Genomic DNA, 25,797 nt, shown 5'->3' with positions numbered 1-25,797 from the left:
TGGATTGAACCAGGGCATGTGAAGTGTCTGGGGTAAACCATGGAAAGTTTTGTGGGGCCTGGATGTGAAAAGGGAGCTGTGGTTTTGGTGCATTACACATGACAGCTAGAGACCAAGTGTGAACGAATGTGGCCTTTGTTGTCTTTTCCTGGTGCTACAGCATGGGGAGATTGTGGGGTGCTATTTCATGTGTGGCAGTGTGGCGATGAAAATGGATGAAGGCAGCAAGTATGAATATGTACATGTGTATATATGTATATGTCTGTGTATGTATATGTTGAAATGTATAGGTATGTATGTGTGCATGTGTGGGCATTTATGTATGTCTGTGTGGGTGGGTTGGGCCATTCATTTGTCTTTTTCCTTGCGCTACCTCACTAACGCGGAAGACAGCAACTAAGTATAATAAATCATTATACGGTATACATTCCTTATTTGACAAAAGACATCACAAACTCCAAAGATGTTTCATAACCATATCATACCTTTGTCACAACAATCTGTGGATTGTTATAAATTATTTCTACCTGGGAAATCAAACACTCAGTTCTGTAAACATTTTTTTTCCAGTAAAGAAATACATTAACTTGTCCATACACTATGATTTGGAGATAAGAGTATCAGCAAATTATAAGTGAATCTGAGAGGTGTTAAAAAGTTGTTTAAAAGAAATAATAGATGAATTATTGGTTAGGAATTTTAACTGCAAGTAGATTTTAACTGCAAGTAGTTTTGCAGTTCTCTAATTTTTAGGTATATTTTTTTTGATAGATTGTCCCAAGTCTGTAGACGTACGCCTATGCATCAGCATTGAACCTGAAGGCAGGGATTCATGCGAGGACTGAGGTGGAGGTATCATCATGGTGCGCAGCCTGTGGGAGAGAAAGGAATCAAGTTAACTGGAAAATGTAAGTTTAAAACTTTGGCTGTAATATGAACTAAATTGTACCCTCATTTGATTTACTAAACTTTAATACTTTTCTATAATACTATAAAAAGCCCTCTTGACTTAAGCCAAGTCATATGGGAAGAAATTATAAGTACATACAAATTTCAGCGCCACAAATGGTTACTTCTGGTGAACAAAGAAAATATTATACAAATTGCTAAACTAGTGGTATCCTCACAGGAATCATTAGTCACAGAATTGTAGCTGAAATCCCTGTGATGCTTGGGCTGTCAGCACCAAGAATACCTGCTACTGCATGTGACAAAGGATCAAGCAGAGGCTTATCAAGTAGTGGACCACCATCTGTAAAAATACATACAGCAATTAAGACAAATTCACAAGCATTTTATGGCAATAACTTAGCCTATGCAAGTCTTTTTCATACAACTTAGCTTATGCCCAACCTATTTCACATTGAGACTATGAAGCTTGTCTTATTTCCATTTTTGCTCCATAAAGAGCGACCTACTGGTCCTCCACTCTGGAAAGTGTTGTCTGTTAGCCTCTTACAAAATGGGTATAGTTTCATAAGTTACTTATCTGTTTTACAGAAGAGCCTCTTATGAGTAGCAATCTTATTCTTTCCTGAGGATATAATGTTGTGATACCTCTTCTGAACCTGTTGTTCCACAGTTCTTGAAAAGCAGGGGAAAGCTGCATTTATCTGCTGTTTAATGCTCGACCATGTTTCCACTTTTGTTCTGGAATTAACCCCATCAGAGAATCCCCTGGTGACCTTCACCACTACCACCATTAACCCTACTGTGTCTCCTATGCTATCACCAACATCATTCAGTCTCCACCCAATGAACCATACCAACCTAAGATGGCGGAGATTTACGTGTATCAAATTTCAATAAGATCCTGGTGTCAAAATACCCCAGTGTGGCCCTAAATCTGGAGGCGTATCCCTTGTGGAGTGAAGCGATGGTGGAGGGTGGTCACCTTGGTGAAGGAATGAGAGAGGGAGGGAGAGGGCAATGTGAGGAAGTGCTGGAGGATGGCATCTCAGGAAAAATGGGTATGTTTGAAGGAAAAGTGGTTCCAACAATGTTATATGGTTGCGAGGCGTGGGCTATAGGTTGAGTTGTGCAGAGGAGGGTGGATGTGTTGGAAATGAAATGTTTGAGGACAATATGTGTTGTGAGGTGGCTTGATGGAGGATGGCATTGGTGGAATGACTTGGTATACCAGGGTCAACGTGCTGTCAATGGATTGAATCGGGGCATGTGAAGCGTCTGGGGTAAACCATGGAAAGTTTTGTGGGGCCTCGATGTGGAAAGGGAGCTGTGGTTTTGGTGCATTATACATTTAAGACACCCCAGTCTGAGCCTTCAAGGAGGATGAGCACTCTCTGCGCGAGTGCATACAAGGTAACTTCCCATGTATTCCCGTGTTTTGTAGAAGCCATCTGAAAGGGGAGGGAGCAGGGGGCCTGAGGATTGGTAGAATGCCTGTACAATCCCATTGTATAAAGGTAAACTACAAATATACAAATTTGTAGAGTATGACTGGTAAGTTGTGTGGGATAGTGGTAGTCAAGAGGGTGGCAGCGTACACCACCCTCTTTGGTGGTATATATTTATGTATATTTTTATGTTGGCAGAGATGGCATGGGCAACAGATCTTAACGAAGGCCATCCCATATATGCTATTTATAAATGTAGATCCTAGCCTGAGCCAGGTATCCATTTTATCAACCAGCCTGTAAAGGTGATGAACAGGTTGGTTGATTATGGATCAACTGCAGCAACCAGGATTCAAACATGCACCGGACACTGCTAAATTTTTCATTCAAAATCAGATATATATTTTCATGGTGGTTAAGATTCCTTCGGTAGGTAAGTCTTCATGCATTTTCTAGTACTTTTACACGTGTTATTCACATTGCAGCACTGATTGCTAGATTGCCAAACTAGACTAATAATAAAGGTTACTCTTCATAACTTATTTGTTTTCTTAAGGGAAATATTCAAAACAGCTTCTGAAGTGAGCGAACCTTTCAGATAGGCAAAGTCAGCAAAACCATTATGTTTATTTTTTCAAAAATATGTACACTACTCTGCAAAATTCAGTAGGATATATAGTTTAAGTCCTTAAAAGTTTAAAGGAACAGCAAGTCCGGGTCTACACCTTTTATGTGAACCTTGAATCGAACAATACCATGCTATGTTGAAACTGCTACGAAGGTCCCATCTTCTACTTTCAGAATCAGTAGCGAGTATGGGTCCTTCACAGATATTTTGAACAGAAGATTGAAACCCTGGTTAAAAGGAATTAGTTTCATTAAAGAAGAGACTTAGGTAAATTTACTGGTACTGACATTTTTCTATTTTTCCAGAACATTCAACTTACCTCAGGATGGTGATATTCATATACATACAACTTGGCTTCAGCACTGGAAACAAGGAGCAAATAAAGGCTGTTATCCACACTGAAGCACTGCCTGGTCAACCACTCCATAAGCAGTCAAATGTTGGAACATTTCAAAATTCTTCGTCACTTTATTGTATTGGTATACCTGAAAATTGGAATTTTTAAGTATTCACATATTGCAATGGTTTTCAACTTTTGCGCACATACAGATTCCCTTACATCATTTTGTAAAATGCAAAAAACCTGTGGTCAGTAAGGATGGATGATGAATTTGGCCATCTTTTTTAATATAAAAGTCATAGGAAAAAATAAGGCAAAATTCTTCAGTAACCAATACAATACTGTCAATAGGTTTGTAAGTAGGCTTCAATGTGTTTTGTAAATATCCGCAACTGTGTTTTGTAAATATCCGCAACTAAATTTTATAAATGGAACCAAGTATTTTTTGTAACAAGCTTTTTTTTATGAACTTAATCTCTGCCCAGCTGAGAGCTTTTAAGGCCTCAAAGGCTAAGCAATTCCTACATCTCAAGGGAAGGTTTTCTAATCAGGAGCAAAGTCCTACACAAGATACTATATTTGCACCATGATTGCAACTTTATGTACCCTTGTTTTCCCACACAAACTGTTTGCAGATTATTAGGTAAACTACAGGTAACTGTCATCATGACAAATTTACAGACTTTTTAAGTACGAGACAATACCATATCCACGCAAGTTTTTGCTGAACTTTAGTAACGAAACACTACAATCACAGCATAAATTGCTTTTACCCTGGGTGCAGTTGATATCAAATTGAATTCAACCTCTGCTCTCCTCTCAGTAGGGTTAAGTGGTCATTCATTATGGCAAGAGACTGGTATAGTGTCACTGATGGCTCCACAGATTCCCATATGAGGAAAGCAATACGAGACTAGTTGCAAAGGCTTTCTTCAGGATTTTTCTCCAGTTTGTCATATTGACACCTTAGAATTAAAAGTAATTTACAGTCTGATTGTACAATTTAACTAGTATAAAGGCATACTTGTTCCAAATAAGAGGCAAGTGCAAAGAATTTAATATCCTTTGTCATAAAGTATGTTAAAATATGCTTTAGATATTCATTACCACATGATAATAAATTGGTGACTGACTTCAGAATTTCATTTGTATGCCCTAACACTACTAGGAATAAAGAAAGAACTTACCAAGACTCCTGCTGTGTACTTTACATTGTCTTCAAAGTGAGTGGGGATGGTCTGCAACCTTAAGCTGAGCTAACGTAAAGAAACTTTCCTTGACTGGAAGGCTGGATGTCATGAACATCCCAGAGGTGGTGTGGTCTGCCACATATTCTGCCACTACAGTAAACTGTGAAGAAGAGTATGCATACATGACATACACAATATGAAAAATATATATATCGTTTATGTACACAATTTCTCCACACTCTGAGGCAGCATCAGGAGCAGAGGAAAAATGGCCCCATTTGCTCACATACACTAACTCTCATGCATAATGCACAGAAACTACATGTCCTTATTCACAGTTTCTCCTAACAGCTTCACATGCCCTGATCCAGCCTGTTGACTGCATGTCCATCTCTTACATCTCGCTCCATCCTTCCAACTTGTCCTTGTTCTTGCTCTTCCTCCCTCCATTTCCATATATGTACATATATGAATATGTACATATATGTACGTCTGTGTATGTATATGTTTAAATGTACATGTATGTATATGTGCGTGTATGGGCGTTCATGTATTACATGTGTACGAGGGTGGGTTGGACTTCCTCGTCTGTTTCCTTGCACTACTTCACTAATGCGGGAGACAGCAACAAAGTATGATTAAAAAAAATAAATATTTTATATATTTATTAAACTTTATCGCTGTCTCCCGCATTAGTGAGGTAGCACAAGGAAACGGACAAAAGAATGGCCCAACCCAACCACATACACATGCATATACATAAATGCCCACACACGACATATACATACCTATACATTTCAACGTATATAAACATATACATACATACACATGTACATATTCATACTTGCTGCCTTCATCCATTCCCACTGCCACCCCACCACACATGAAACAACACCTCCTTCCCATGCACATGCGCGAGGTAGCGCTAGGAAAAGACAACAAAGGCCACATTCGTTCACACTCGGTCTGCTAGCTGTCATGTGTAATGCACCAAAACTACAGCTCCCTTTCCACATCCAAGCCCCACTAAACTTTCCATGGTTTACCCCAGACACTTCACTTGACCTGGTTCAATACAAAATGCGGTGGTTTCGGTGCATTACATATGACAGCTTCCTTCACCTGGCACCACCACTCCTTCTCTGTCACTTAACACACATGCCTTACTCATTTGATACAAAATCTAAGCTAGTTTTTGTAGCTTTCCTCCAACACCATACATTCAGAGCATACACAAAGCATGTCAACCACATCATATATTTTCTCCTGATCTATAAATTCCACACACAAAGTGTTTTCTTTAAGTATATCAAAGATTCTTCAAAGCAAGCACCTGATCGAAACAGCATCTCCCACTTCTGAGGCCACTTTGTTCCTCCACAATCTGATGCTCTGTGCGTGCTACCCTATATCACAAGTCTCATACAACTTTCCAGGTATCCTAAACAAACTTCCTCTATTCTAGTTCAAATATTCACTTTCTGTTCCCCTTGCATTTATACAATGGCACTGAACAAGCATTCCACCAGTCCTCAGGTACCTGACCTTCAATTATACATACTAACAAAAACACTTAACCTTACCGATTCTGGGAAACTGTTCCGGGCAAAGACCTCTGATGTTACAGTGTATGGGTCAAGAAAGTCTTCAGGATCATAGTCATTAGCCACCAACATGAACCAAGTGTCATCAACCTGAAATTTACATCAAACTGTAGTACCGTAATAATGAAAGATATTGTGCAAGAAAAACAATGAAAGCAGCAAATGTTCATTCTGAAATTTACATCTTTACTATTCATTTATAATTAGTAGTTGCCTTGTATGATACAGGAGAGACACTGGCAGTATTTTCAATCCTGTTTTCCCCTTACGTAGTTTATTCATTGCAACCAAAATCTGCTGAAAAATATTTTCCCTTTAATACACTTTTATCTCTTAAGTAGCCCAGCCATGAAAATTTTGGGTGGTCCCATGGAATGTGGCAAGAAAAGATACACAGAAAAAGGAAAATGAGCAAACTGTCTATATTTATTGCTGTACACACACTTAAATTTGGTGCACTAAGTTTGCCTATCAAGTTTGTTGAATTTTGCCAACTCTTTGTCCCTTCTCTGTCACCACCAATTGATTATTGAGAGAGAACTATTCTCAATGCTAACAGTTCAACTTTCATATTATAATTAGTGCACCAAAGACGTGCTAATTAGCCTCTGAATGATGTGGGGCGTATAGCAGGGCACCCTTCCATCAGCACCTTGACTAGGTGGCAGGTCAAGGCACATGACCTCACCTAACCTACCAATTCCTGGATAAATGAGCTTTATGGCCCAAACTATGGTTGCACATACACTTTTGCTGTTGGAAGACCTGTTAGTTTGCACTGCATATCAAATTTGCATAACATTTTCATTTAACCTATAAAGGACCCCAACCAAACTAGTATGGTTTATGTTATGATGCCATACTAGTAGGGATTACTTTTATTAACATTCACTCAACTTTCTCCTATCACATACTTTTAAAAACTCGTCACCAACTTCTGCAGTTTCTCACTTGAATCTGCCACCAGTACTGTATCATCATTAAACACACTCGCTTCCCAGGCCCTTTCATCCCCACAGGCTGCATACTCACCCCTCTCTCAAAGACTTGCATTTACATTCCTTATCATCCCATCTAGACATATTGAGTGTCATCATGTGTGTACAACTATAACCAATAAAGCTTCTAGCATCAAGTAAGGTAATCCTTGCACTGACCCTATTCTACCACCTTGCCTAGGCAACTCACCCCCATCCCAAGCTCGCCTTCATTGATATCACTTTTATGGTTAGAAAATAAAATATTAGGAAATAGTGGAACTTTCCTCCGGAAAAATTAAGAGGTTCCTTATCCCATTCCTATGCCCAACTAGATCAAAACAAGACCATTATGTAGCAGAAAACCTACCACTAGTTAGCACTCCAGAGATCGTTCCTGCTATGGGACTGCCACGGGTGGTGAAGACATCCACTTCCATGTAGTTTGCACGCCAACTTTCCTGTACATTCTGATCTACACCATCTAGTAGGAACTTCCGAGTTATGCTGTCTAGCGAGTGGCCATTCACCTGCAAAGTGAAATGCTTAACCAAAAGCAACCACGTACTATTGATTATATTCCTTGACCACAATATATCAGAACCACTAAACTCCATTTCCTTTACTATTACAATTATTAACACTGAACACCACTAATCTACAGATATGCCTGCTAGTTTGTCTAAAATTATGAAGGCCAACACGACAGTTTTTGGTTCCCAGTTATATGTATTAAATCATGAGCATACAGCCTTGGTTTGCTCACATACATCGACTTAAAGTGCAGGAATATACGAGTTAGCCAACTGTGCACCTGAACCATTCGATAAACAGCAAACCAAATATAGACATCCTATGTATATAACACATGTTTAGTAGCCAGTATAAAGCAGTATTAGCCATATAAAGGACACCAGTTTCATACTGGTTTGCAATGCAAGAAGTATGCCTACTTGAATCCACATTTACAAAGTGATCTTTTTTTCTTTTTCTTTTAAACTATCAGCCATTTCTCGCGTTAGCGAGGTAGCGTTAAGAACAGAGGACTGGGCCTTTTTTGGAATATCCTCACCTGGCCCCCTCTGTTCCTTCTTTTGGAAAATTAAAAAAAAAACGAGAGGGGAGGATTTCCAGCCCCCTGCTCCCTCCCCTTTTAGTCGCCTTCTACGACACGCAGGGAATACGTGGGAAGTATTCTCAATCCCCTATCCCCAAGGATAATTTACAAAGTGATATCCCCTCAAATTCTCAAAAAATTTCCATTGGTTTAATAATCTTTTTAACATCCCTTTCCAGAATCAGAACTTAGAAGTGTTTTATATCTCAAGTGGTATGATGCAACTCACTCACCTTATGTAAAGTCAGTTCATCAAAATGGGCATTATCAACGGTGAGGGATGCAGCACTTATAAATCCAGTGATAGCTTGCTGGCCGGAGTGGTACAACACTGTAGGAAGGGCATCCTTCAGAAGCTGTACCTCTGTCTGCAAGTATCACCAAGTGGTTAATCAACCAGTATCCTGTCATAAAAGGGAATTCTCATGTACTATCAGTAAAGTTTTGACTTTTTTGAAGTATAACCATTATTTGATTATGAGCATTATCAGACTTGCCACTCCCTCATCCCATTTTTTGTGGAAATAACCAAGAGAACATTCATTTTAAATACCTGAAGCTCGCTTACAGCTGCAACATATTCCTCCAAGGATTGATTGGCTGAGCTCCCTTCTAAGGGGTTCCTGATGTTAACAGTCTGATCAATGGTAGTTGTTCCACTCACTCTTAGTTCTGGGAAGATGACCGGCCCACTCCATACCTTTCAAAAGACCAGTTCACGCTTTTTTCATATCCAACTGCCTCTCCTACCTTACCAAGTCAGCATCATTAAAAAATCAACCTCATTTACACATTTTGGTAATAGCCAAGCAACAGAATAAGTGACACTTGTAGATCCAGCAGTGATGTGCAGGCTGTAAGTGTGTTTAAATAGTTATATGCTACAGGCATGAAGTTGTCTTGGGATAAGACCTGGGATGATGACTGTGAAAAAGAACTCAAAGTAACTGGAGTCTTGATATGGCAGGTGATGGACAAGTACCGAGAGTGGCATGGAGGGTAACAATGGAAGAAGTAGAGTGAAGACTAGAGGTCAGTTGTGCAAGAAAATGAAATGTTATGATGGAGCAAAGGGCACTGAAAGAGAAGAGAGCAATGATATTGTGGTGGTGTGTTGGAATTGAAGGACTCTCTAAGTTGCTGGTAGTACAAGAATGAAAGCTTTTATGTGCCCTAATGGCATCAGTCAGAACACACGAGTCCTTGTTCAATTGGGTGTAGCCTTAATCAAATGAGGTCTTGAGACGGTTTGGTCCAACTCTAGGTGGTTACCTCTCAAACATGCAAGAGTGTAGGACACTGATATGAAGAGATTGCCAAGTGCTGACAATTGCTGTTTATTGTAATTCAACTCCAAGACAAGTGCAGATTATGGCCCAGACACATAGAGGTGAGGTCACTGACAAGCATGGGAACTAATGTGAAAGAGCCTTACAAAGCTCCACTTTTACTGAATAACAGGCCAGTGAAAAAAGAAAGTTGGGAGGATATGTTATCCAAGTCTAAATGACTTTTTGAAGAATGAAAATGCAGAGGATGGACAAGACATTATATCCAAGGGCAAGGCTGTTTACAACCACAGAAGGTACTGGGAAAAAGACTTGCAATGCTCTTTTGCAATCCCATTAGGTAAAATGTCTAATTAAAAAAAATTAGTTTATGGAAACAATTGTAGTGATGTGAAAGCATGGAAGAATCAAGACGCACTAGAGCACAGGTTTAAGAGAAGTGTTCTACCCCCTTTTGCTGAGGATAGTATAAACTCCATTATATAAAAAATAGCTTTTAAAAACCTTAACTACAAGTAGACTACTGGCATTCTGTCCAGAAACATGCATCTCTCCTTGTCATATACAACACTTGACTTGCATAGATCATTATTCGTAACCGATTTTCCTGCGGAGCACCATTCAATAGCCTTGACTTTTGGCAAATTGGCAGAAGCAACAGATGGTAGCAGTATGTAGGAACATTTAGGCTGGAGCATTAGGTAATAGTAATAATAAGGAACATTAGGTAGAAGCACTCTACGTGGCCTGTTAAGGGTGAAGCAATAGAGGCTATGAAGTGGCACTGGAGTTCCCTAGATATGGAGAGACTACTGCCATGGACACCCATTTAAGGGAGTTCCACTTTACATTTAAAAGGCCAAGCGAGTGCTTTGACAGTTGCTGAAAGAGGAGTGGTAATTGGGAATACTGGATTCAATAAGCTGCACATGGGCAAGAGTATATATGTGAGGGACTGAGCATTATCATGCATAATTGGCCTGTTGCAATTCACTGGCTTGCACAGAAAAGGTTCTTATATGCAAGTATGTTAAAGGGAGTGGCAGGTGGAATGCCATTTTTTGGTGAAGTAATGTGTGAAAGTCTGTAATGAACAAAAGAAGAAAAAACAGTCTAAAATAAAGTAGCAAGAGGAAGAGGGTTTAGAAAAGTGGCTTGTTGTGCTGCAATACCTAGAGAAATTAAAAAATGGCACACACATAAGCTAAATAAAACCAGGGCATTGAAAGGTTTAAATACTTACATAGACAAATGATGTGTATGGCATGTGAAAGATGGGATAAAGAAGTGATACTCCTGATCCTACCCACCTAAGTATCATGAGGATTAGTGATAACTGCATACTGAGCCAGCACTTCAGTGGTTGTCAAGCTGCACTCCTCCGATCCAGACAGCCGTCTTTCTTTCTGTCTCGGCCATATGTAGACTGCTGGTATTCTGTCCACAAGCATACAATCTCTCCTTGTTACACACAAAACTTTACTCATGCTACTCATTCATCAAACCCGAGATTTTCCTATGGTGAGAGCTATGCTGTAGCCCACCCTTTCGGCAAAATGGTAGGAGCAACAGACAGGAGCATTAGGTTTAGGTTTAGGGTTAGGTTAGGTTAGGTTAGGTTAGGTTAGGTTAGGTTAGGTTAGGTTGTTAGGGTAGGTTAGGATAGGTTAGGTTAGGTTAGGTTAGGTTAGGTTAGGTTAGGTTAGGTCAGGTCAGGTCAGGTCAGGTCAGGTCAGGTCAGGCTAGGCTAGGCTAGGTTAGGCTACCTTAAAATTTCAAGAATCGACTCAACATACCATGAACATCTCCAGTAAACCTGAGACCCACACCTTCTGTAATAGTGTCATCCTGATCCACTAACACAAGATTATCAACTGCAGCCTCCACACCCAAGCTATTCAGAGATTCCACAGTCAGATCAGAATTTAACAGATCCAAAGATGTCATAACCGTCTTTTTTTTCAAATGTCAAATACCCTAAAATAGGGAAAAAAATATATTTAATTCTTACACTAGCCTCAAAGGTCAAAGAATTGCATGGCATTATATCGCTATATGCATACAATTATAATCAACAAGCAGTCTTCAACACTGGATCTTACCTGTATGAGGGATATTCTTATCAAGTCGCATGAGGTCAGTGGCAATATCAAGACCATTCAATCTGCCCTTTAAGTCTAAATTTCCAATAACACCCACTTTACCACCAAAATCCTGAAAGTATTCACCATCCATACCACAAATTCTGATGCTTGTGATTCGAATTCAATAACAGCTGTACACACATTTGCATTTAGATCCATATGGAAGAAGTTGAACATCTTTTGATGTTTTCTTGTACAATACAGATTTCCTGAACAAACATTTGAAATGGGCATCCTAGTCTGAGGGGCAGGTCAGTACAGGATCTCTTGTTTACTCAGTTTAGAAATTGAAAATTATGTTATCAAAGGAATAACAGGTACTTGCAATGCCTACTGTCCCATCAAAAGTTAAGATCCCCACAAGGAAAGATGTACTATAATGAAAATGACAATATAAAATAAAGAAATTCAAGACTGTGCATAATAAAGAGGTTAAGGGGCAACTGAAATCTGTGAAAGAGCCTGCATGTACAATAGCTATCATAGCCCTTGGACCCCTTTTATGGAACTCCCGCAGCTTCAAGGCTGTACTCCACATAGGAATGGGGATGTTATGGAATAGAGTAAAAAGGTCCTCAATGAGACTGGATTTCTTTGGTTCAATGATGTTACAGTCTAACCAAATGAGACTTCTTGCTTTTGGCGTATTGAATTGCCTGGAGAGTCCAGTAAATTCATCTTATTTCATACAAAATTACATTTTTATGCATCTTTTCAAAATAGTCAGTGTTGTATGTCTCAAAGCCCTGGAAAACTTAGTTTTTGGAAAACCGTTTTATTCACCCCTTCATCAAACTGCCCATAAACATTAAAAAATCACAGTAGCATCAAACATGCTCAACACAAATAATGTAACGAGTTTACCCCAGACACTTCACATGCCCTGATTCAATCCACTGACAGCACGTCAACCCCGGTATACCACATCGATCCAATTCACTCTATTCCTTGCCCTCCTTTCACCCTCCTGCATGTTCAGGCTCCGATCACTCAAAATCTTTTTCACTCAATCTTTCCACCTCCAATTTGGTCTCCCACTTCTCGTTCCCTCCACTTCCGACACATATATCCTCTTGGTCAATCTTTCCTCACTCATTCTCTCCATATGCCCAAACCATTTCAAAACACCCTCTTCTGCTCTCTCAACCACACTTTTTATTTCCACACATCTCTCTTACCCTTACATTACTTACTCGATCAAACCACCTCACACCACACATTGTCCTCAAACATCTCATTTCCAGCACATCCATCCTCCTGCGCACAACTCTATCCATAGCCCACGCCTCGCAACCATACAACATTATTGGAACCACTATTCCTTCAAACATAAGGAGAGATAGGTAGTATGTTTGAGGAAAGGAACCTGGATGTCCTGGCTCTGAGTGAAACGAAGCTCAAGGGTAAAGAGGAAGAGTGGTTTGGGAATGTCTTGGGAGTAAAGTCAGGGGTTGGTGAGAGGACAAGAGCAAGGGAAAGAGTAGCAGTGCTCCTGAAACAGGAGTTGTGGGAGTATGTGATTGAATGTAAGAAAGTAAATTCTCGATTAATATGGGTAAAACTGAAAGTTGATGGAGAGAGATGGGTGATTATTGGTGCATATGCACCTAGGCATGAGAAGAAAGATCATGAGAGGCAAGTGTTTTGGGAGTAGCTGAATGAGTGTGTTAGTGGTTTTGATGCACGAGACCGGGTTATAGTGATGGGTGATTTGAATGCAAAGGTGAGTAATGTGGCAGTTGAGGGAATAATTGGTATACATGGGGTGTTCAGTGTTGTAAATGGAAATGGTGAAGAGCTTGTAGATTTATGTGCTGAAAAAGGACTGGTGATTGGGAATACATGGTTTAAAAAGCGAGATATACATAAGTATACGTATGTAAGTAGGAGAGATGGCCAGAGAGCATTATTGGATGACATGTTAATTAACAGGCGCGCGAAAGAGAGACTTTTGGATGTTAATGTGCTGAGAGGTGCAACTGGAGGGATGTCTGATCATTATCTTCTGGAGGCTAAGGTGAAGATTTGTATGGGTTTTCAGAAAAGAAGAGTGAATGTTGGGGTGAAGAGGGTGGTGAGAGTAAGTAAGCTTGGGAAGGAGACTTGTGTGAGGAAGTACCAGGAGAGACTGAGTGCAGAATGGAAAAAGGTGAGAACAATGGAAGTAAGGGGAGTGGGGGAGGAATGGGATGTATTTAGGGAATCAGTGATGGATTGCGCAAAAGATGCTTGTGGCATGAAAAGAGTGGGAGGTGGGTTGATTAGAAAGGGTAGTGAGTGGTGGGATGAAGAAGTAAGATTATTAGTGAAAGAGAAGAGAGATGCATTTGGATGATTTTTGCAGGGAAAAAATGCAATTGAGTGGGAGATGTATAAAAGAAGGAGACAGGAGGTCAAGAGAAAGGTGCAAGAGGTGAAAAAGAGGGCAAATGAGAGTTGGGGTGAGAGAGTATCATTAAATTTCAGGGAGAATAAAAAGATGTTCTGGAAGGAGGTAAATAAAGTGCATAAGACAAGGGAGCAAATGGGAACTTCAGTGAAGGGTGCAAATGGGGAGGTGATAATAAGTACACAGAATACTTTATATAAATTTCTATGTTAAACAAGTTGCTTACCCTCCACTCTGATTGCTTCAAATATGTAAGATGCAGATAATGTTTGTATTCCATCCAGTGTGACCCTGGTAGAAAACAGGTGATCCACATCTTGGCCATCCACTAGTCCGGACACCTGGAACAATGTGGATCTTAAAGAAAAGTAATCTTGTAAAGGTGTAATCTCAATCATAATTTAAGGGTGAATTCTCATAATCCAAAAAAAAAAACTTTTTGCAGCCATTCTACTTTGTTTCACCGTCTGCATAGCATAGCAGACACCACAGGATTGTTTTGTCCATTGTTGTCATCCCCCAGGAGTCACATTTTAACCTTCAATGTAACTGATAACTTAAGTAAATTTCCTTTTAATTCCCGAATGCTATTTCCTACATTAGCAAAGTGGAGCCAGAAAAATATTTAGAACGGCTGCATCCAGTCACACCTGCTCTCTTGTTGTCATGTGTTACGCACCGAAGCCACAGCTCCCTATCCATAACCAGGCCACACAGACTTTCCATGGTTTACCCTAGATGCTGGGGTTCAGTCAACCAACTGCACAACATTGTTCCAAATCACGCTATCCCAAGCATGCTTTTCACCCTCCAGCATGTTCAAGCCCCAGTCACTCAAAATCTTTTTACTCCATCCTCTGATCTCCAGTTTAGTTCCCCCCATCTGAGAGGTAGCACCAGGAAACAAAGATGGGCCCATCCACATACATAAATACACATACATGTACATATACATACACAGACATATACACACGTACATTTTCATACTTGTTTGCCTTCATCCATTCCTAGCACTACACCACATTTGTTCACACTCAGTCTCAAGCAGATTTCTTTCAGTCTATAAAGGACTGAATAGCATATGACAAACAACCTTCTTAAATTTGCTTGATCTGCAGCTTTACGTATCAATCAAATTCAGTCTTTGGCCGTTAAATTTTACAGAGTTTTCCAGGACCTAAAGAACCAGGTTTCAGTTTAATTCCACTAATAACATTTTTTTAGCAAGGAATTTGTCCTTATTTCTAAAGATAACTAACTTGGACATGGAACTTTCTATTTTTGACATTATTTCCAAACGACTTTTCGAACCACTCTTATTTCACTTGGTAACTACAATGCATTCTTAGCAAAAACTTTCTTGGATCATTCTTCAAATGCACTCAACCATTTAATTTAGTGTATAGCCAGACTGCTTGAGCAATAATACTTAGTGTATTGAGAGTACAATCATTAAAACATTTCAGTTTACCAATCAAGTGATTTAATTTTGCAATATTGGTAATCTCCATGTGAAAATAGTAATTTCATAAAGCTATACAAATAATTTTCATAACTGCTGTATTTTACAAATTACAATCTAAGCAAATGTTTTAGAGTTTTTTCAAAAGAAAATGTGGCACAGAAATAACATGCCCCTATTGAAGGCAATCTTTTATAGTTTCTTCAAAAGAAAATGTGGCACAGAAATAACATGCCCCTATTGAAGGCAATCTTGTATGAAAGAAATAAAGTACAAGGAAAAGTAAATAGAAGTTGAATAGGGCTCTACAAGTGTTTGTAGACCTGACTTTTAAAGGTGTAAATTTTCTGTCGTGAAGAAGGCAAGACAAAGAAGGAAGAGCCATTTGTAAGACGTAGGTATTTTAACACTTACCAAGCGACCAGTCTCTACATATACACTATGGGAAGGAATGGCCTGCTGTGTAGCTTTTATCCAAGCATTTGGAGCAGGAACACATGCAGACTGTTCATGAGAACTGTCACCAAAATAATTCCTGTATCTGTAGGAGAGTGAGAATAGCAACAAAGTGATGGCTGTGAAGAGAGTCAAAGCCAGACAAGTTAATAACACTGAAGGCTTTTAATTCTTCCTCTGTACTAAACAGGTGGAGGAAGAGCCACTAGAGATATGTATATGAAACCCTTGTAGATGTGATAACTGCTCACAAGAAAAACAATTAGGGTGCCTATACAACATTCCTAGCTTTAGGGAAGCAGAATTTGCCATGTTGATTATGTGGGATTTCTAGGAAAGAGTGGAGTATAAGGCTATTCTCAACATCTTTTCGTTACTCTAGGGTTGAATGGGGGAAGAAATTGCACTAGAAGCACCATTTAATTAACTAGGTTGCTGCTTCTCATCTCTAAGATGCTGCAAAGGTCCAAAATAAGTAGATATATTTTCAGTACGAGAAAGGGAATGAGCATAAGGAGTAGTATATAGGAAGGGTTGAAGTACTGAAAGTGTTAATTAGGTTTGAAATAGATGAAATATTTACCATCATAGAACCTAGATCATTTTTAAAACCATATACAGAAACTTGGGTGGTTATTGCTACTACACACCAGAGTTGTTTCTGCAGATTTTTCAAGTGCCATCTTTATACTAAACCTTCCACCTTACCTTTGTCATTCCCACAAAATATAGAAATATGAAGCTTAGTAATCATGAAATCTCACCAAAACATCACCAAATATGGAGATGGGGGCTGTGTAAACAAGGTTGTCCGCTATGATATCATCTCTGGTCACAACTACCAAGTCACATACCGTCACGCCACCCACCAACACTAGAAAAAGTAAATTAATTTGGACGATGTAAATTTACAAAATACCACAACCAATATTCAAAAAGTGCTAAAAGTAAAGTTACACCACTTATGGATTTGCTCTCATAAGATACACCACCCCTATATGGGTGAAGATACTTACTTTAAGTGTTTTGGCAACCAAATGCTACATGAAAAAAGGAATGACCATTCAGAGACTTAGTACTTTATATGACATCAAATAATCTAACAAAACAATAAAAAGAACGATTAAAAAAAAAAGCCAGCAAAGCCAAAAAAAATCTAACCTAACACTGATGTAGGAAATGCATATTAAGGAAGGGGAATTAAATTTGTTTTACTGAAGCAACTGAGGGCATAAGTGTGCAAACTATTTATATAATAATATGGAGATTGGAACATTTTACCCAAACAGTGAGCGAGTGGTAGAAACTCAGGCTTTGTCTATGGATGACTACATTTTTTCATACTTGGTTGCAGTTTCCTGTATTTGTGAGGCAGTGCCAGGAACAGAAAAAGAAAGGCTACATTCACTCATCCATTCTCTACATGACATGTGCAAAGCACCAAAAACACAGCCTGCACATCATGGTTTCCCCCTGCTGTTTCACATGCCCTTGTTCAGTCCAATAAAAGCATATCAACTGCCTATATTATGTATTTCAAGGTGTGGAAAATTTGACAACTGGTCTGAAAAACAATTATCAACAAGATATTTAGGTTAAGTAGTCTGAATAGATGGTCCATTACAAATACAAAAGATGTAGGTTACTAGTTAAAATGAAACTGATTAAACAGCTTTTTATCAATCATGCAAAGATTTTTTTTTATTTATATACATACTCGTCCACACACGCAAATATACATACCTATACATCTCAAAGTACACATATATATACACACACAGACATATACATAAATGCACATGTACATAATTCATACTGTCTGCCTTTATTTGTTCCCATCGCCACACATGGAATAACCCCCCCCTCCCCCCTCATGTGTGCGAGGTAGCGCTAGGAAAAGACACCAAAGGCCCCATTCGTTCACACTCAGTCTCTAGCTGTCATGTAATAATGCACCGAAACCACAGCTCCCTTTCCACATCCAGGCCCCACACAACTTTCCATGGTTTACCCCAGACGCTTCACAAGCCCTGGTTCAATCCATTGACAGCACGTCGACCCCGGTATACCACATCGTTCCAATTCACTCTATTTCTTGCACGCCTTTCACCCTCCTGCATGTTCAGGCCCCGATCACTCAAAATCTTTTTCACTCCATCTTTCCACCTCCAATTTGGTCTCCCACTTCTCCTCGTTCCCTCCACTTCTGACACATATATCCTCTTGGTCAATCTTTCCTCACTCATTCTCTCCATGTGACCAAACCATTTCAAAACACCCTCTTCTGCTCTCTCAACCACACTCTTTTTATTTCCACACATCTCTCTCACCCTTACATTACTTACTCGATCAAACCACCTCACACCACATATTGTCCTCAAACATCTCATTTCCAGCACATCCATCCTCCTGCACACAACTCTATCCATAGCCCATGCCTCGCAACCATACAACATTGTTGGAACCACTATTCCTTCAAACATACCCATTACTTTGTGTAATGAAGACAATTGAGAAACATCATAAGCCAATATTCCTGTTCATGATAAGAGAAGTGGACCAGGCAGTATGATACAGTGGTTAAATTGATGAAAACTACTATTGACGTTTGTGTAAATAAATTATACATTTCCCTTTTCCATAGCCAGAGGTTGAACCATTATGTGACATTCATTTTTCATTTCATTTCAAGCTAGAAGTTTCAGTTTTCTAAATTATTTCTTACATTGTTCATATGTATATATATATATATATATTTCTTTTTTCTTTTTTTTTTTTTGCTTTGTCGCTGTCTCCCGCGTTTGCGAGGTAGCGCAAGGAAACGGACGAAAGAAATGGCCCAACCCACCCCCATACACATGTATATACATACTTCCACACACGCAAATATACATACCTACACAGCTTTCCATGGTTTACCCCAGACGCTTCACATGCCCTGATTCAATCCACTGACAGCACGTCAACCCCGGTATACCACATCGCTCCAATTCACTCTATTCCTTGCCCTCCTTTCACCCTCCTGCATGTTCAGGCCCCGATCACACAAAATCTTTTTCACTCCATCTTTCCACCTCCAATTTGGTCTCCCTCCTCTCCTCGTTCCCTCCACCTCCGACACATATATCCTCTTGGTCAATCTTTCCTCACTCATTCTCTCCATGTGCCCAAACCATTTCAAAACACCCTCTTCTGCTCTCTCAACCACGCTCTTTTTATTTCCACACATCTCTCTTACCCTTACGTTACTTACTCGATCAAACCACCTTACACCACACATTGTCCTCAAACATCTCATTTCCAGCACATCCATCCTCCTGCGCACCACTCTATCCATAGCCCACGCCTCGCAACAATACAACATTGTTGGAACCACTATTCCTTCAAACATACCCATTTTTGCTTTCTGAGATAATGTTCTCGACTTCCACACATTCTTCAAGGCTCCCAGAATTTTCGCCCCCTCCCCCATCCTATGATCCACTTCCGCTTCCATGGTTCCATCCGCTGCCAGATCCACTCCCAGATATCTAAAACACTTTACTTCCTCCAGTTTTTCTCCATTCAAACTCACCTCCCAATTGACTTGACCCTCAACCCTACTGTACCTAATAACCTTGCTCTTATTCACATTTACTCTTAACTTTCTTCTTTCACACACTTTACCAAACTCAGTCACCAGCTTCTGCAGTTTCTCACATGAATCAGCCACCAGCGCTGTATCATCAGCGAACAACAACTGACACTTCCCAAGCTCTCTCATCCCCGACAGACTTCATACTTGCCCCTCTTTCCAAAACTCTTGCATTCACCTCCCTAACAACCCCATCCATAAACAAATTAAACAACCATGGAGACATCACACACCCCTGCCGCAAACCTACATTCACTGAGAACCAATCACTTTCCTCTCTTCCTACATGTACACATGCCTTACATCCTCGATAAAAACTTTTCACTGCTTCTAACAACTTGCCTCCCACACCATATATTCTTAATACCTTCCACAGAGCATCTCTATCAACTCTATCATATGCCTTCTCCAGATCCATAAATGCTACATACAAATCCATTTGCTTTTCTAAGTATTTCTCACATACATTCTTCAAAGCAAACACCTGATCCACACATCCTCTACCACTTCTGAAACCACACTGCTCTTCCCCAATCTGATGCTCTGTACATGCCTTCACCCTCTCAATCAATACCCTCCCATATAATTTACCAGGAATACTCAACAAACTTATACCTCTGTAATTTGAGCACTCACTCTTATCCCCTTTGCCTTTGTACAATGGCACTATGCATGCATTCTGCCAATCCTCAGTCACCTCACCATGAGTCATACATACATTAAATAACCTTACCAACCAGTCAATAATACAGTCACCCCCTTTTTTAATAAATTCCACTGCAATACCATCCAAACCTGCTGCCTTCCCGGCTTTCATCTTCCGCAAAGCTTTTACTACCTCTTCTCTGTTTACCAAATCATTTTCCCTAACCCTCTCACTTTGCACATCACCTCGACCAAAACACCCTATATCTGCCACTCTATCATCAAACACATTCAACAAACCTTCAAAATACTCACTCCATCTCCTTCTCACATCACCACTACTTGTTATCACCTCCCCATTTGCGCCCTTCACTGAAGTTCCCATTTGCTCCCTTGCCTTACGCACTTTATTTACCTCCTTCCAAAACATCTTTTTATTCTCCCTAAAATTTAATGATACTCTCTCACCCCAACTCTCATTTGCCCTCTTTTTCACCTCTTGCACCTTTCTCTTGACCTCCTGTCTCTTTCTTTGATACATCTCCCACTCAATTGCATTTTTTCCCTTCAAAAATCATCCAAATGCCTCTCTCTTCTCTTTCACTAATAATCTTACTTCTTCATCCCACCACTCACTACCCTTTCTAATCAACCCACCTCCCACTCTTCTCATGCCACAAGCATCTTTTGCGCAATCCATCACTGACTCCCTAAATACATCCCATTCCTCCCCCACTCCCCTTACTTCCATTGTTCTCACCTTTTTCCATTCTGTACTCAGTCTCTCCTGGTACTTCCTCACACAAGTCTCCTTCCCAAGCTCACTTACTCTCACCATCCGCTTCACCCCAACATTCACTCTTCTTTTCTGAAAACCCATCCAAATCTTCACCTTAGCCTCCACAAGATAATGATCAGACATCCCTCCAGTTGCACCTCGCAGCACACTTTCATGGTTAGAAAATATTAGGAAATAGTGGAACTTTCCATCAGAAAAATTAGGAGGTTCCTTATCCCGTTCCTATGCCCAAGTAGATCAAAACAAAACCATTATGTAGCAGAAAACCTACCACTAGTTAGCACTCCAGAGATCGTTCCTGCTATGGGACTGCCACGGGTGGTGAAGACGTCCACTTCCATGTAGTTTGCACGCCAACTTTCCTGTACATTCTGATCTACACCATCTAGTAGGAACTCCCGGGTTATGCTGTCTAGCGAGTGGCCATTCACCTGCAAAGTGAAATGCTTAACCACAAGCAACCACGTACTATTGATTATATTCCTTTACCCCAATATGTCAGAACCACTAAACTCCATTTCCTCTACTATTACTATTATTAGCACTGAACACCACTAATCTACAGATATGCCTGCTAGTTTGTCTAAAATTATGAAGGCCAACACGACAGTTTTTGGTTCCCAGTTATATGTATTAAATCATGAGCATACAGCCTTGGTTTGCTCACATACATCGACTTAAAGTGCAGGAATATACGAGTTAGCCAACTGTGCACCTGATCCATTCGATAAACAGGAAACCAAATATAGACATCCTATGTATATAACACAACATGTTTAGTAGCCAGTATAAAGCAGTATTAACCATATAAAGGACACCAGTTTCATACTGGTTTGCAATGCAAGAAGTATGCCTACTTGAATCCACATTTACAAAGTGATATCCCCTCAAATTCTCAAAAAAATTTCCATTGGTTTAATAATCTTTTAACATCCCTTTCCAGAATCAGAACTTTGAAGTGTTTTATATCTCAAGTGCTATGATGCAACTCACTCACCTTATGTAAAGTCAGTTCATCAAAATGGGCATTATCAACAGCGAGGGATGCAGCATTTATAAATCCAGTGATAGCTTGCTGGCCGGAGTGGTAAAACACTGTAGGAAGGGCATCCTTCAGAAGCTGTACCTCTGTCTGCAAGTATCACCAAGTGGTTAATCAACCAAGTTACTAGATGGTACAGCAAATGTAAAACCAGTATCCTGTCATAAAAGGGAATTCTAATGTACGATCAGTAAGGTTTTGACTTTTTTGAAGTATAACCATTATTTGATTATGAGCATTATCAGACTTGCCACTCCCTCATCCCATTTTTTGTGGAAATAACCAAGAGAACATTCATTTTAAATACCTGAAGCTCGCTTACAGCTACAACATATTCCTCCAAGGATTGATTGGCTGAGCTCCCTTCTAAGGGGTTCCTGATGTTAACAGTCTGATCAATGCTAGTTGTTCCACTCACTGTTAGTTCTGGGAAGATGACCGGCCCACTCCATACCTTTCAAAAGACCAGTTCACGCTTTTTTCATATCCAACTGCCTCTCCTACCTTACCAAGTCAGCATCATTAAAAATCAACCTCATTTACACATTTTGGTAATAGCCAAGCAACAGAATAAGTGACACTTGTAGATCCAGCAGTGATGTGCAGGCTGTACGTGTGTTTAAATAGTTATATGCTACAGGCATGAAGTTGTCTTGGGATAAGACCTGGGATGATGACTGTGAAAAAGAACTCAAAGTAACTGGAGTCTTGATATCACAGGTGATGGACAAGTACCAAGAGTGGCAGGGAGGGTAACAATGGAAGAAGTAGAGTGAAGACTTGAGGTCAGCTGTGCAAGAAAATGAAATGTTATGATGGAGCAGAGGGCACTGAACGAGAAGAGAGCAATGATATTGTGGTGGTGTGTTGGAATTAAAGGACTCTCTAAATTGCTGGTAGTACAAGAATGAAAGTTTTTATGTGCCCTAATGGCATCTGTCACAACACACGAGTCCTTGTTCAATTGGGTGTAGCCTTAATTAAATGAGGTCTTGAGACGGTTTGGTCCAACTCTAGGTGGTTACCTCTCAAACATGCAAGAGTGTAGGACACTGATATGAAGAGATTGCCAAGTGCTGACAATCGCTGTTTATTGTAATTCAACTCCAAGACAAGTGCAGATTATGGCCCAGACACATAGAGGTGAGGTCACTGACAAGCATGGGAACTTATGGAAAAGAGCCTTACAAAGCTTCACTCTTACTGAATAACAGGCCAGTGAAAAAAGAAAGTTGGGAGGATATGTTATCCAAGTCTAAATGACTTTTTGAAGAATGAAAATGCAGAGGATGGACAAGACATTATATCCAAGGGCAAGGTTGTTTACAACCACAGAAGGTACTGGGAAAAAGACTTGCAATGCTCTTTTGCAATCCCATTAGGTAAAATGTCTAATGAAAAAAATTAGTTTATGGAAACAATTGTAGTGATGTGAAAGCATGGAAGAATCAAGACGCACTAGAGCACAGGTTTAAGAGAAGTGTTCTACCCCCTTTTGCTGAGGATAGTATAAACTCCATTATATAAAAAATTGCTTTTATAAACCTCAATCACAAGTAAACTACTGGCATTCTGTCCAGAAACATGCATCTCTCCTTGTCATATACAACACTTGACTCGCATAGATCATTATTCGTAACCGATTTTCCTGCGGAGCACCATTCAATAGCCTTGACTTTTGGCAAATTGGCAGAAGCAACAGATGGTAGCAGTATGTAGGAACATTTAGGCTGGAGCATTAGGTAATAGTAATAATAAGGAACATTAGGTAGAAGCACTCTACGTGGCCTGTTAAGGGTGAAGCAATAGAGGCTATGAAGTGGCACTGGAGTTCCCTAGATATGGAGAGACTACTGCCATGGACACCCATTTAAGGGAGTTCCACTTTACATTTAAAAGGCCAAGCGAGTGCTTTGACAGTTGCTGAAAGAGGAGTGGTAATTGGGAATACTGGATTCAATAAGCTGCACATGGGCAAGAGTATACATGTGAGGGACTGAGCATTATCATGCATAATTGGCCTGTTGCAATTCACTGGCTTGCACAGAAAAGGTTCTTATATGCAAGTATGTTAAAGGGAGTGGCAGGTGGAATGCCATTTTTTGGTGAAGTAATGTGTGAAAGTCTGTAATGAACAAATGAAGAAAAAACAGTCTAAAATAAAGTAGCAAGGGGAAGAGGGTTTAGAAAAGTGGCTTGTTGTGCTGCAATACCTAGAGAAATCAAAAAATGGCACACACATAAGCTAAATAAAACCAGGGCATTGAAAGGTTTAAATACTTACATAGACAAATGATGTGTATGGCATGTGAAAGATGGGATAAAGAAGTGATACTCCTGATCCTACCCACCTAGGTATCATGAGGATTAGTGATAACTGCATACTGAGCCAGCACTTCAGTGGTTGTCAAGCTGCACTCCTCCGATCCAGACAGCCGTCTTTCTTTCTGTCTCAGCCATATGTAGACTGCTGGTATTCTGTCTACAAGCATACAATCTCTCCTTGTTACACACAAAACTTTACTCATGCTACTCATTCATCAAACCCGAGATTTTCCTATGGTTAGAGCTATGCTGTAGCCCACCCTTTCGGCAACAAAATGGTAGGAGCAACAGACAGCAGGCAGGAGCATCAAGCTGGAGGTTAGGTTAGGTTAGGTTAGGTTAGGTTAGGTTAGGTTGGGTTAGGTTAGGTTAGGTTAGGTTAGGTTGTTAGGTTAGGTTGTTAGGTTAGGTTAGGTTAGGTTAGGTTAGGTTAGGTTAGGTTAGGTTAGGTTAGGTCAGGTCAGGTCAGGTCAGTTTAGGTTCCTTTTCCCATTCCTATGCCCAACTAGATCAAAACAAGACCATTATGTAGCAGAAAACCTACCACTAGTTAGCACTCCAGAGATCGTTCCTGCTATGGGACTGCCAAGGGTGGTGAAGACATCCACTTCCATGTAGTTTGCACGCCAACTTTCCTGTACATTCTGATCTACACCATCTAGTAGGAACTCCCGGGTTATGCTGTCTAGCGAGTGGCCATTCACCTGCAAAGTGAAATGCTTAACCAAAAGCAACCACGTACTATTGATTATATTCCTTTACCCCAATATGTCAGAACCACTAAACTCCATTTCCTCTACTATTACAATTATTACCACTGAACACCACTAATCTACAGATATGCCTGCTACTTTGTCTAAAATTATGAAGGCCAACACGACAGTTTTTGGTTCCCAGTTATATGTATCAAATCATGAGCATACAGCCTTGGTTTGCTCACATACATCGACTTAAAGTGCAGGAATATACGAGTAAGCCAACTGTGCACCTGATCCATTCGATAAACAGGAAACTGAATATAGACATCCTATGTATATAACACAACATGTTTAGTAGCCAGTATAAAGCAGCATTAACCATATAAAGGACACCAGTTTCATACTGGTTTGCAATGCAAGAAGTATGCCTACTTGAATCCACATTTACAAAGTGATATCCCCTCAAATTCTCAAAAAAATTTCCATTGGTTTAATAATCTTTTTAACATTAACATTCACAGTAGTCACCTTCGTAGAGAATTTTAACAGTTCTTCGGAATAACCTTAGCAATGCTAATAATCTTCAGTCTAGAATATGTACAAGCAATACGTCAAGCCAACTAGAGCACACTATTGCAATACTATGCGAAAACTGTATGCAGTAATGCACAAAAGTTGACCTGCCCATTTTCTTATACAAC

The 25,797-nt window shown here is 39.9% G+C and overlaps 1 protein-coding gene and 2 long non-coding RNA genes across 36 annotated transcripts in view; 1 reads left to right on the top strand and 2 right to left on the bottom strand.

Moving 5' to 3' along the window:
* The window catches only part of LOC139762980 (uncharacterized), an 81,472-nt gene that overhangs the window by 37,660 nt on the left and 18,015 nt on the right, over nucleotides 1-25,797 (bottom strand). For 29 of the 34 annotated variants that reach the window (XM_071688395.1, XM_071688421.1, XM_071688393.1 and 26 more), the window contains 5 exons: nucleotides 22,381-22,527; nucleotides 22,029-22,163; nucleotides 21,303-21,462; nucleotides 16,718-16,827; nucleotides 14,262-14,376 (listed from right to left, as the gene is read on the bottom strand). In XM_071688395.1, the coding sequence (XP_071544496.1) occupies nucleotides 14,262-14,376; nucleotides 16,718-16,827; nucleotides 21,303-21,462; nucleotides 22,029-22,163; nucleotides 22,381-22,527 (667 nt within the window). Of the gene's footprint in view, nucleotides 1-7,466; nucleotides 7,627-8,446; nucleotides 8,582-8,766; nucleotides 8,914-11,298; nucleotides 11,480-14,261; nucleotides 14,377-16,717; nucleotides 16,828-21,302; nucleotides 21,463-22,028; nucleotides 22,164-22,380; nucleotides 22,528-24,942; nucleotides 25,103-25,797 lie in introns of those variants that run through there. The other 5 variants (XM_071688398.1, XM_071688397.1, XM_071688399.1 and 2 more) reach the window with 5 other exon arrangements.
* Nucleotides 548-3,445, bottom strand: LOC139763002 (uncharacterized). Its single transcript, XR_011715998.1, has 3 exons — nucleotides 3,305-3,445; nucleotides 1,128-1,252; nucleotides 548-872 (listed from the first exon to the last, which is right to left on the bottom strand). It is a non-coding gene; the product is annotated as an uncharacterized lncRNA (long non-coding RNA).
* LOC139763005 (uncharacterized) lies at nucleotides 771-4,458 on the top strand. The gene is made up of 2 exons (XR_011716001.1): nucleotides 771-908; nucleotides 3,291-4,458. It is a non-coding gene; the product is annotated as an uncharacterized lncRNA (long non-coding RNA).

The sequence above is a fragment of the Panulirus ornatus genome, chromosome 45, assembly GCF_036320965.1.
Source record: "Panulirus ornatus isolate Po-2019 chromosome 45, ASM3632096v1, whole genome shotgun sequence".
Taxonomy (NCBI): Eukaryota; Metazoa; Arthropoda; class Malacostraca; order Decapoda; family Palinuridae; genus Panulirus; species Panulirus ornatus.
The sequence above is the reverse complement of the archived record's forward strand: the minus strand, read 5'-3'. Positions and strand labels throughout refer to the sequence as shown.